This window comes from Leptonychotes weddellii, chromosome 8 (assembly GCF_054177405.1).
Source record: "Leptonychotes weddellii isolate Sample4059 chromosome 8, ASM5417740v2, whole genome shotgun sequence".
NCBI classification, from domain to species: Eukaryota; Metazoa; Chordata; class Mammalia; order Carnivora; family Phocidae; genus Leptonychotes; species Leptonychotes weddellii.
In genome coordinates, this window is record NC_138376.1 from 129,586,587 (window position 1) to 129,598,862 (window position 12,276).

Genomic DNA, 12,276 nt, shown 5'->3' on the forward strand with positions numbered 1-12,276 from the left:
GTCCCCGTGCCCCCCCGCGCCCCCGTCCCCGTGCCGCACCCCCCATGCCCCGGTCCCCGTGCCACCCCCCACCCCATGCAGGCCCTGCATGCAGGTGGGGCTCAGCGGACATTGGGTGAATAGTCTCCCCTCAGAGAAAGTGCACCTGCTCCGAGGCGTTGAGACTTTGGTCTTTTATTCTCTTCTGCACAACAGTACCGAGGAATGACTGGAAAGGGCAGCAGCGCGGCCGCCGGGCTCTGCTCCCGGTGCCGAGAGCGAGACCCGCCGCGGAGAAGCGCAGCCCCGGCCGCACCCCAGCTCCGCTGCCAAGTTCAGGTAGGGGCAGCTCTATTTACACGGCAGACGCTCGTGTCCGTAACTCAGCACTGGTTTTCTGGTGAGACTGTGGACCTTATGCCCGTGAGGACGGACCTACGCTTAAGGGGTTACAAGGAGCCCGATGTAAGGAGGCAAAGCTCCTCGGTTAGCAGTAGTGGATCTTCCAGCACAGTTGACCCACGTGGCCTTCTTTTTTTTTTTTTAATTATTTATCTGTCAGAGAGAGAGAGAGAGCACCAGCAGGGGGAGGGGCAGAGGGAGAAGCAGACTCCCCGCGGAGCAGGGAGCCCAACGACATGGGGCTTGAGCCCAGGACACCAGGATCATGACCGAGCCAAGGCAGACGCCCAACGCGTCTCACTGGCGCCCACGGCGGGAGCTCGCCTCCTTTGCGGCACCTGCTGAACAGGAGGCCTGGGGTCCTGAGCCCACGCGGGAGGGAGAAGCTCCGTGTGGCCGTGGCCGGGCCGTGGGACACAGCCCTGCTCCCGATACACTGGGAGGCAGGGTGGTCCTCTTCTTTATCCCAGTGTCAAATGGTAGAAGACGGCTTTATGCAGGTCAGGTTAACCAGGACGCACACCACCGTGGTCACCGGGGAGCAGGTCCTGTGACCTGCCGGGCCATCTGGAAAGAAAAGTCGGAAGCGGCGTGGCCGTGGCCCTAGCACTCCTGGCAATGCTCCAGGGCCACGTGGTGCGGGGTATTTTTATACCATCGTGTGATTAGGAGCATTGTTCACCTTTTGTTGCAAACAATGTGACCGGGGCAGAAATTAGAAGGGAAAAAAAAGATCATTATGACAACAGCAAAAACGCCATCTGTAAACATGATTAGTCTGCCCTGAGAGGCTTGTTTTTCCTCCCCACGAACTGCGGGAGTGTGTGTAGAATCGATTTACAGAGGATTAATCCTTTGTCCTCTTACAGCTCAGTGGAAGGGGTCCATCTCTGACGGAAGTGTGGGACTTTATCTGCATCCCATGTACTAAAGATACTGTAATTCAATTCCGTATGGACATTTTATCAGAATGTTTCCAAAACATACGGAAACGGTCTCCGTTTTACAGAAAAGAAAGACGTAAGAATCCAAGGACATGTATCTCAGATCAGCTGGGGTTTCGTGATTCGCTTGCTAGATGTCAGACCACAGGACGTCAGCTCCTTCCTTCTGGGCCTCTTTTCTACTTGTGCCAAACAGTGTCCCAGAAGGAAGAGCCCCTGACGTGGGGGATACCGCTTATCGGCTCCATTGTCCCCAGAGTTCCCTAAATGCTCTCGCAGGTGCACCTGGACGTGGGTCACACGCGCCCAGGGGCCATCATGGCTCTGGCCGTGTGCTCAGGACAGTGTGGCCCCGAGGGCAGTCAGGACAAGAGACCAGAGCCCTGTTCCTGCATGCGGAGGGTGGCGTGGGGACTGGGGCCCGGCCGGCCTCACGAGGAAGTCCGCAGCGGACAGAAAGCTGTCCTCCCTCTAACGTTTAAGACCTTCAACTCTAAATGGATTTAGTTCATGGGAGATTCATGCATGGCTGTGTCATCCGTGTGGCTGTGTTCTTATTTTATAGACGCTTACATGACTATTCCATATGGTGCGATGTGATCAATAACATCATCTCGGTTGTGTGTTCTTGTGGTCCAGAACCTGAAGCGAGACATGAAGGTGCTGCGAGCCTCTTCTCTGGAGGTTTTCAGAACTTGCCGGGAGCACCTGCAGGATGGTCTTTCCGCAGTGGTGGCGGCCGTCCAGAGGGCACAGCTCTGCCACGAGGCTCTGCTGGGTAAGCTGAGGCCCTAGCCCAATGGCAGCCCGGCCCGTTGTGCAGACACAGAGGACTGCCAGGGATTGAAGTTGGCATCTGCTGTGGCTTTGTGCCCCTGCCTGGGTGCAGACATGAGCAAACCCCGAGGCACGGCCTGGCCATCGCGGGGCTACAGTCCCGGTGGCCGCGCCCCTCAGGGAGGTCCCTGTCCTCTGGGGACGGCAAGAGGCTCTCTCTGATGCCGGCCCTGTGCTGGGGCTGTGTCCCTGCTGAGCCTCCCGTGTCATGTCCCTGAAGTGCAGTGTGACGGTCCCTTCTGTCCATTCAGCTCTTTCTCAGGCTCGGTCACTACTGGGTGGAGACGGGGATGTTCTCATCACCGACCAGACTTAACAGCCCGGGGAGCAAGGTCCTTTGGCCGCGGGGCTGTAAGTCCTCACCCCAGAAGCACCGTAGAAATGAAGGCATGCTCCTTGGGTGGGTTCTGCTCAGGGACCCTCCTGCAGGGTCTCCGGCCAGGTGACAGGTGCGCACGTGCGTGTGCGCCTGCGGTCCTCCGTGTCACGTGCTCCAGGAAAGGGGACAGCATGGTTATCTAATGGGCATAGTGTGCCTCTGTCAAAGAGGGGTGCTTTACAGAGAACTGGGAGGAGAGGGGGAAGAGCCGTGAATTTCCCTCAGGACGCGAAAGTCTCCTGCAGGTAGGGCAGGTCACGGGGAGTGGTTTGAAGATCCTCTCCTGAAAACCTCACTCGCACCTGCGGTAAAATTGTCCCCACAGCCTGGAAGTCGAAGGCGGGTCACCTGGAGCGGTCCTTGCAGGAAGTAAGCGCGCGGTATGAGCTGGAGAAGCAGAAGAGGAAGATGCTTCACAATCGTTTGGTGGTGAGCTCCATTCACCGTTCAGGTTCCGAGGAGGGTGGTGGGAAAGGTGACCTCATTGAAAGGTAGGGGTGGGGGTCTGGGTGGACAGCCAAGGAGGTGTGGCCAACGGGGAGGTGTGGCCCATGGGGAGGCGTGGCCCGAGGGGAGGTGTGGCCCGCGGGCGAGGAGGCGGTGGGGCTGAGCCTCCCCGGGGTGGGGTGGGACGGGACCAGTGCCTGAGGCCTGCAGGTGGGGGGTCAGACACCTGGCTGAGTGCGAGGGCGGGGGCCAGGCAGGGGCACGCGTGTGCCCAGGGGTCTGCGGAGGGCGCGCCCGGAATGCGTGAGCCGGGATCCTCAGAGCTCAGCCTCCCTGGCCAGCGCGGCTCCAGCTTTCTTCGCCGTCAGCAGGACACCGAGGATGGCTCACCTTCGTCTCTTAAGCAGTGTGAGGCCTGAGGCCCAGGAGATGTGAAGACTCGGGTTTCCATTTCTGCACACGATGAGGCCGGAGTTGATGGTTTGTTGGATGACCTTTGCTCCCGAGAGATTTGCTGGCGTGCTGCAGCCCGGGCTAGCTCACAGTCCCACTGAGCCTGTGCTTGGCAACTCCCCGGCCCCCGGCTCCCCCAGAGGTTAGGAGTGGCTCTCCTGTCTGCTCGCTGTCTCCCCGTGTGGTTCGGGCTCTGTGCGCTTTCTGCTGACCAGGCACTCTGTAAGCGCCTCCGTGCATGTTCCTGCCTGGTCTCAACAGCAGCATCACCCTGGGTCCAAAGGGGCCAGGCGGGCGCTCGGGCAGGAACCAGGTCCAGGGTGGGACGAGGCTTGGCGCTCTGGCTGCCGCGTTCTGCGCCCTGGAAGACACACCGACAGCCTGTAAATCAGCGGCTGTGCTTCACGACTAGTTGAATCAACCAGCTGTGAGTCCAGGGTACGATTCAGAACGGATCTCCAGAGAATGCTTTCTGAACATTTAGAGGGAAAACGAGTTGCTCACGGAACCAGCAGGAGTGTATGAGAATTACAGTGTTCTCGTCCTTTCCAGGTATCACATCAAGAAAAGAGGAGAGATGTAGAGTATCTGGTCTTCAGCCAGGCTTTTGCAAAAGTATGACATGAAATATTAATGAACAGAACGTCAGCATAAGAGCTGCGAGCCATCCTTCACAGGCCAGCCCCCGCCCCCCCAGGTTTTTGGCGTCTGTGGAGGCCGCGCAGTGAGGGAGGGGCAGGCCCGCCCAGCCAGGGACCTGGGCCCAGATGACGGCCAGGAGAGGAGCTCTGTAGGGATGTCCTCTGGGCTCTGTCCAGACTCTTTGGATCCTAATTCTTACTGACATGATGGAGACAGAAAAGCACATTATTGTATTTGAGGATATGAATTTGAAAGGAGTATCCCAAAATATTTCCACAGGCTAGAGCACTAGGCTCAAGCAGAGCAAACAGGCTATGGAATGCCAAGTACGCAGGTGCTGGCTGATGAGGAAATGGGATAAGAGCAGGTGCCCGGGAGAGGTGCACAAGGGACAGGTGACCGCACGCAACAGCATCGCCTTGTGAGCTAAGATCAGTTTTTAAATAGAAAAACATGTTGGAACTCACAGCACCATCATCGTCATCGTGATTGTTAGCAGGAGTCCCTCTCCCTGCCACAGGAGCTTGGACTGCAGCAGGCTCAGTCTGGGGACCTGGTCCCACACCCCAGGCTCCTCGGACCACACCGGGCTGTGCCGACGGGTGCCCTGGTGTGCATGGAGTGGAGGTGACCGTCCCTTTCTGTGGGTGACACTTCTTTACTCACGGATGCAGCCGCCTCTTAGGTCACCTGACACTGCCCTTCACTTGCCGTCTCCCAGTTTCTCCGGCCTGGCCCTCCCCCTCCTTCCATGTGGTCTTTCCTGTCTTGTGATATGGTGTGGCTTGGTTCCCAAGGCCACGTATTCTCCCACGGAATGCTGGATTCTGGCAGAGCTGCAGCCAGCAGTCCCCATGCTTCCCCATGGATGCGTCGTCTCTCATCTGGGGGGCTGGGGAGGAGCGGCTGGCCGCCTTCGGGTGGATGCATAATTCCTGGTTTTAGATGATGATCCCAAGCACGGAATAGGTCGTTCGTGTCCGGAGCTGCCAAGTAAGCTAGTGGTTGCTCGGCTGCAGGAACAGAAGAATATCAGAACGTCAGAAGCCGCTGGAGATGGGTTCTCATTGTGGACGCGGCACTTCAGGAGCGATAAGGACAGACTCCGCTGCTTTAGGCATTTGGGGACTGCGGAGGCAGCCACGCGCCCGGGGGCTGGTGGGAGTGAGTGGGGAAGGGTGGTTTCCGGAGGACACGGTGCCAGAGTTTGTGTTTCTGACATGCTGTCCTGTGGAGGAGGCACAGAGGTCTTCATTATGGTCCCAAGGTTGCGCAAGGACCGGTGGGCGAACGAGGCCGGCACGGTGCCAGGGAGAGCGGTGGGCGCGGAGCCAGTGTCCCCCAGGAGCTGGCGGACCCCGCATGGCTCCCGGCGTCTGAGCGCGGACGTGCCTGATGCTGTGCTCCCGCCAAGCGGACCCGTCTCCGACCGCAGCGCCCTTCCTCCGGCGGGCACGTGAGGAGCTGTTACCAGACCGCCCAGTTTGTCCTTCTCACTCTTTGTTTTGGTCTCCGCGATATCACAGCCTGCTACGATTCAGACGAACGCTTTGCAGGGTCTGGAAAAGTAGCAGAAGTACCAGGTTTCAGAAACTTCCCCTCAAATGCCTCACAAATTGGATGCAGGTGGCCTTTGAGAGGTGTTTTCTTGATACTTCTCACCACACCACACGATGATCATTTGCCAAGTGAACACATTTACGTGGGGATTTTGAAAAGCTGTAAAGGAGCACCGACTGGCAGTGTTCCTTCCTGGGGACTCATTCGGAGGCCGGGGTGTGGGTGGGCAATCCAAGGCTCCCATCCTGGGGAAACGGTACGGGGCGCCTTCTCTGAGGGAACAGTGTCTCCGCTCACGGGTGCAAACTCTGTTGTTGTAGGAGCTGAAAGGGAACATCAGAGTTCACTGTCGGATCCGTCCTCTGTTGCCCTTCGACAAGGAGTTTGATGATCCAGCCTCACAGGACGGGTAATTTGCTTTTGCACTGGGGCGGGGGTGTGTGTGCAAGTGTGTGCATGTGTGTGCGTGTGTCTGTTTTAAGGAAAAAGAAAGTGCGGCCATTTCCTGTGCCTCCTGTGTTCCTACCCCTGGCCCCAAAGCAGAATTTCTCATGCTCTGGGTGAGGGTTGTTTTATGGAAGGAGCTGAGTAGTTAGCAGGCTGCTGGAATGTGGCTTGAATGTGGCCAGAATTTCTGAGCGAGCTCCTTGTGTGTCGTAGGGGTTCTGCTGCCCGATGGGGTCAGGCTTCTTTCAGCGACTGGCAGGGCCAAGCTCTGGCTGGTCCTTTCTCTGTATGTTAGTGCATCATAGGGGAGGGGTGTCCTTCTTTGTTTACTCCGGAGACCCCTCAGGGGTGCGAGAAGGTCACTAGTGTTGCTGGTATTTGTGACTTAGAGTTCTGATGGTATTACTGAATAACACAGAATTATCGGAAATGGTTTTAGTGGGCTGTTTACTTGAAAACCATACTCAATAGGACTTTCCTTCTTCCTCGGATGAAACAAAGCCGCGTGGAAAGGTCCACCCCGTTGCCTGCGGAATGGATTCCACATTCCGGGCCCTCTGACCACGCAATGCCGCACACTAGCCCCCTGCTTCCCTTAGGTCAGTTTCCTCGGCTCTGCGGCCGGCAGGCACTCACCTCTGCCCTGCAAGTTGGCTCATGTCAGGGTCCTCCCCTTGTCCGCCCAAATCTTGCTCTCCTGGAAGGGCCTCCCTTGCGCCTCACTGATGTTTAAATCATACGGTCTAGCCTGTGACTTTGGAAGGTCTTCCGAAGGCCCTGGGTCGGCCCCGCAGTATGAAACACAGTTTGTACCTCTTCGACAGCGACTGAGCGCTGTTTCCGCCAACGCTTTTGTTTTGCGAGCTTAGTCCTTCCTGAGCTGTGCTGGCTGGGGCCGCAGCCCATGTCAAAGGGCCCGAGAGCGTCGGGAACGCGTGGTAACACCGCCATGGCCGGCCTGCGCGCCGTGCGTCCCGTTGCCTGAGCGACCTTTCAGCCGCTGGGGCCGGGCTGCTTCCATCCTGGCACGAAGGCCTGCTGGACAGTGTTGCTCCCGCTGTTCAGCTTCTCAGCGCTCACCAGAGCCCTCGTGAACTTTCGTTTGTGCTCCTACCTCGCTTACGTTCATTTGACGTTTGCTCTGAAGCACATTGCATTTTTCCAGGTTCCCGATTGCCCCCAAACACTCGAGAGACTGTGCCGTAGGGTTTCTTGTCCATTGGTCACCCCCGAGACTCGGGGTCGAGATGCTATATCACTGCTGTGGCCCACAGGGACTATGGACTAAAGCAGGGGCGTGAGAGAAAACGTTTCCAGAGGACGTGAAAAGGAAGGAGGAGAGGGGGAACTGAGGAACGGGGAGAAAATCAGAGACGTTGATACGAGAGGTATGAGGCACAGAGACTGAGCCAGAGGCAAGGCGGGGACCAGTGGGGAGGACCAGAAAGGGAAAACAAAAGGAGGCCTCAGCAGAAATACGAGTGTTGAAGAGTTTTGGGGTGCCTGGGAGGCTTCAGTCAGTTAAGCGGCCAACTCCTGCTTTCAGCTTAGGTCACGATCTCAGGGTCCTGGGATCAAGCCCCACATTGGGCTCCGTGCTCAGCACAAAGTCTACTTGAGATTCTTTCTCCCTCCCCCTCTGCGCCTTCCCCTCACCCTGCATGCTGGCTCGCTCTCTCTTACGAAGGAAGGAAGGGAGGAAGGAGGGAAGGAAGGAAGGAAGGAAGGGAGGAAGGAAGGAAGGAAGGAAGGAAGGAAGGAAGGAAGGAAGGAAGGAGTGTGAAAGTTTGGATGGTGAGGAAGCAGACGGAAACTCCACGGTGATGTGTATTTTCACTGTCCTCCTGCCCCCAGCTCGGTGCCTGCAGGAGTGGTCCATGCCATTGATGACGTGAGTGACATCCCCAACACAGTCTTTGGAGAAGCTTCCTGTGTGATGGTTCACAGAGTGCCCAGATATTTCCACCCTGAGAGTAATTCAGAGAGCCTCTTGGATAATGCAGATGGGTTCTGTTGCTTGATTTCCCCAGGAGCGAGAAATTAACGAGGCTCGGGGGCACTTCCCTCGTGTGAAGCCACAAGCTCCTAACTGTGGATGTGTGTGAGGAAAGTCACTTCGCCTACGTTTTACGTTGGTTTCCCAGCTCCCAAATCAGTCAGCACATGCATGAGCGGGACCTGAAGTTTAGAGCATAAGGAAGGAAACACAAGCCTAGAACCGACGCAGCCGAGCATGACCTGTGTGTTCTAAATTTATGCGATGGCCGTATTTACTACCAGCTCAGGGTTTGTGTTCTCTTCAGAACCTGTGTGTTTCTTAGCCTTCTGTACCCAGAAGGCCTGGAAGTAATAGCAGGAACCCCAGCTCCCAGCCTGGCTTCCACGTGCGGGGAAGTGGGGCTCCTCAGGGACCGTGGGTGCAGCGTGCTGGAACATCATCAGTCTATTATTCTAAAAAGTTACAAAGAGGTAAACATTTATGATGCCTTTCCAGGATGAAATGCATTTCAGGGTAAACAAATAGTTGACTAGGGAAAGCTTTTCTTTGTAGAAGAGTCTACTTAATACATTCAGAGTCAGTGATAAAGTTAGAAGTTGGCACTTGAAAGTCCTGATGGCCCTGGAGGATAGTCTTAGGGGTCAGCAGGATCTTCCCCACGGAAGGTTCCAGAATTCCTCAGAACCCAGAGCCCTCGAAGTTTCCCTGAAAGCAAGATGCTCAGACATTAGGAAGTGGTGATGAGATGCGGAGGGGTACACAGCCCCATGGTGGAGAGACTGGGCCTCCCAGCTGAGCCTGTATCTAATGGAGCCTCAGGATCTGTCATTCTGAACAGGAGGAAAACAATAAGCCCAGTCAGAATGTGCGACACTTCGCAGGACGACTGACCCGACTTCTCTGAGAAATCGGGAACACCAAGAAGGGAGACAGGACCAGAAGGAGAGACGCACCAGGCTCGTGATCACAGCACCTGAACAAGCCAGCTGTAAGCCACACGTTCTGGGGACAGCCAGAGAAACTGGAATACGTATGGGGTCATGTTAACTTCAGACAGTGAGATTAGTAATGTGTGGTGGGCATGCGGAAAAAAGAGTCCTCATGGGTTGAATCCAGTGATGATGCTGTCCGATATTTTATTTAAAATATGCCAGAGAACTGGCAGTTGGGTTGAGCACGTGTGTAAAACCAGATGGACCATGTGTCAGCGAGGCTGGGGGACGGCCCGTTATTCTATTGCCCCCTGTTTTGTGCGCGTTTGAGAGTCTCCATCAATGAAAGTTAAAAATCTGCTGGGCTTCTGCGTCCAAGCAGCGTGTCCTGACCGTGGCGGCATGAGCGTAGGAAGCACGTGGGATGTGAACTCTCAGTGGCCTCTAGACGTGGGCCATGTGGAGGCCTCACGTGGCTGCCCCCCACCTCGCCACCGCCACGAGGTGGGCCGTTGGCATGCGTCCTGTGCTGGTCGCCTGCTGTAACCTGCAAGGACTCTTCAGTCTGCGGATTGACGGCTTCATTTTCTACAGAGAGGTCTGGGGAACGGCTGGAGCCCTGTTAAACACCCCGACGGGCGACGGAAGTAAGCACTCTAGAAAGTCCTTGTTTTTAGTTATTTTTTCACCTATCATTGGATGCATTGTGTGTTGCCTGAAACACCAGGAGACAAATTAAATTCTCATTCTTAGGAAGTTGAGTTAAAAGGAGCCCTCGTGATCATCCTGTTAATCGCTTTTCATAGGAGAAGACGCTGAGTTGTGGTGGTTACGTTCTGACCTTTTCTACCCTTCGCGTGGTCTCCGGGCGCCCTGGTGGACCTTCAGGAGTTATTTTTCATTAGGAACACGTCTCCTGAGCCGGGGGCCTGGCCCCCGCGTGCTGAGGACCTGCTGTGCCCCTGTCCCGTGTTATTGCTGCTCTTTGCCCTACAGCCATCCTTGTGACTGTCCCCTCCGGTCCCTGTCCGGGTCCCACTGAAGTTTCAAATTCAGAAGTTGGAGGGTTTTGTGTTTTTTTCCATCTTACCCATCAAGATAAGATAATATTGCTTTTCACTGGGTGATTTTGGTTTTTGTTTAAAGAAATCGGTGGGCTCCAAGATGTTTTCTAGCCTAATGGAGCCGTTTGTTCGGGAACGTGGTGTCACTGACTGCAGATGGGGCCGCGTGGTCGGTGCCGTGGCCTGAGGCAAGCTCTTATTTCCAGAGTGGGAAGAGGCTGTGAGTTTGTGTTGGATTTCCTTGCAGCCTGCCGTCGAATTCAACACTGAATAGTTTTGGATTCGACCTGTAAATAGAATCCGTGTCAGATGGAACAGCCACCTGGCCTCTCTCCTGGCTCTCACTGGCTCGTGGGACACTGGGGTCTGCAAGAGCAGGTCGCTGGCTCTGTCTCCTCGTCTGCGGTTCTCCCTTACTCTTCACTCTTACTAAACTGGTCAGTCCGACCATCAGGGACTTGAGTTTCTGAAGGCAGCTGAACAAAGCCTATGGGTCAAAGGATTCTTATGCAAATACCTGCAGCTGAGGTCAAAACTATTTTTGAGAGGTGCTTACAAAGACTGCTGTTTTTAATGATCGAAGTTCTGTACGGTCCTTAACAGATGCCTTGTCCTTTCCGTGGGTTTACCTGGTCCTCGCAGGGTGGCTGGCACCCTCTGCTGCAGCTTCTGGAGGAAGCGGAGATGTGCGGACTCGCCGCAGGAACTCTGGTGTCTGCCCCCCGGGAACGCCCCAGCTCTGCTGAGATGAGGTGAAAAGCAGCTCTCCCGTTTGCGTCCCTGCTCCAGACAGCCCTGAGTCTCAGAACCGATATTCGGGATGGCTCGCATGATCTCCAACCAGAACGTCCAAAACCGAGCTCTTGGTTTCCCCTTTGGACGGACTCGTCTTCCTGTCTCCCTGTCTTTGCAGGTGGTAACTCCGTCCACTCGGTTTCTAATGCCCGAAATGGAGTCACCATCGACTCTCGCCCTATCAGCGCTCAGCAGATCCTGGTTCTGCAGGAATCCCCTCCCTGGGTCTCACTTACTCCATTCCCATCGTCTTTGCACTCAGGGCCGCGCTCCCCTCCCTGGAGCTAGCTGACCTGTTCCTCTGTCACCTGCCTGTGTCCGAGCCACTCTGTAGCCGGGAGCAGTCCCTGAAGATGCAGTGGGATCAGATACATGGCCATCTGGCTCGGAACTCCTCCATGAAGTCACAAGAATTTAAGGACAAAGTTGAAAACTCTTGATTCTGACCTCTGTTTTCCTGACCTTCTGTGCCACCAGCCCCTTTATGCACCATTTCTGCCACGCTGGCCTTGACCGGGCCCAGCCCTGTGCTGCCTGCCAGACTCTGTGCTTACTTCTCCGGCCAGAACCTCTCCCGTGCTCTGGGCCAGGCCCACCCTCCTCACCTCTGTGCTCAGTATAGACACCACCGCCTGCAAAGGCCGTGCTGGGGGTCCCAGTCTGAAATGCACCATCTACGCACCTCCCTGCATCTGTTCACTTCTTCGGGGTTCTTGGTGGAATTTATCTGCAATTTGTCTGCATCACCCCATGCCGACTTTGCCTCTGTGTTTACCACAAGACCTTCCGGACTGGGTACAGCCTCTATCCATGCACATGAGGGTATGAAACACACACTTCTAGTTCATTCCAGGGCACGGGGGGCTTCCTTATCCATAGCGGGACTGACCAGCGATGGTGGATATCAGAAGGCCCAAGTCACAGGTGAAGGGTGCGGCCTCGACCGTCGCTCGGCTGCAAGAGGCCTATGACCACCTGCTCTTTCCTGCAGTAAAATTGTGCATCTCACGGGGGTTTTCTAGAATCAAGATTTAGTTCCTCAAATATGAACCAAGTCTGAAGAATTGAAATTTGTCGTAACCGCACGTGTGACTTTTACAGACTCGTGGTCAGAGGAAGACGTTTGGATTTTTAAGGAGCTACCAGGATTTGAGGGAGAAATTCTCTTTGTCTTCCTGTCAGTTTACTTCAAATTCATGTTCTTCTCCTATTTCATATTGTGAATCCGGATTCTCAAAGGGTTTGTCCCCCATCCGGTCTTGGGCGTGTGCGCCGTCCCAGGAAAGGACATACTGCCCTGTGGGAGGATGCATCCGCTGCGCCCGAGGGGCTGCCCCGTGGGGGCGTCTGAAGAGCAGCCAGTGTCCGAAGATGACCCTCCTCCACATTATCTACT

General features: G+C 55.7%; 1 protein-coding gene across 1 annotated transcript in view; it reads left to right on the forward strand.

The window, feature by feature from the left end:
• Positions 1-81: 81 nt before the first annotated feature.
• Positions 82-12,276, forward strand: part of KIF25 (kinesin family member 25) — a 35,251-nt gene continuing 23,056 nt past the window's right edge. Inside the window, exons 1-5 of the mRNA XM_081829388.1 lie at positions 82-318; positions 1,965-2,103; positions 2,867-2,970; positions 5,964-6,052; positions 7,945-7,981. Of these exons, the coding sequence (XP_081685514.1) occupies positions 205-318; positions 1,965-2,103; positions 2,867-2,970; positions 5,964-6,052; positions 7,945-7,981 (483 nt within the window). The 5' untranslated portion in view covers positions 82-204. The remainder of the gene's footprint in view (positions 319-1,964; positions 2,104-2,866; positions 2,971-5,963; positions 6,053-7,944; positions 7,982-12,276) is intronic.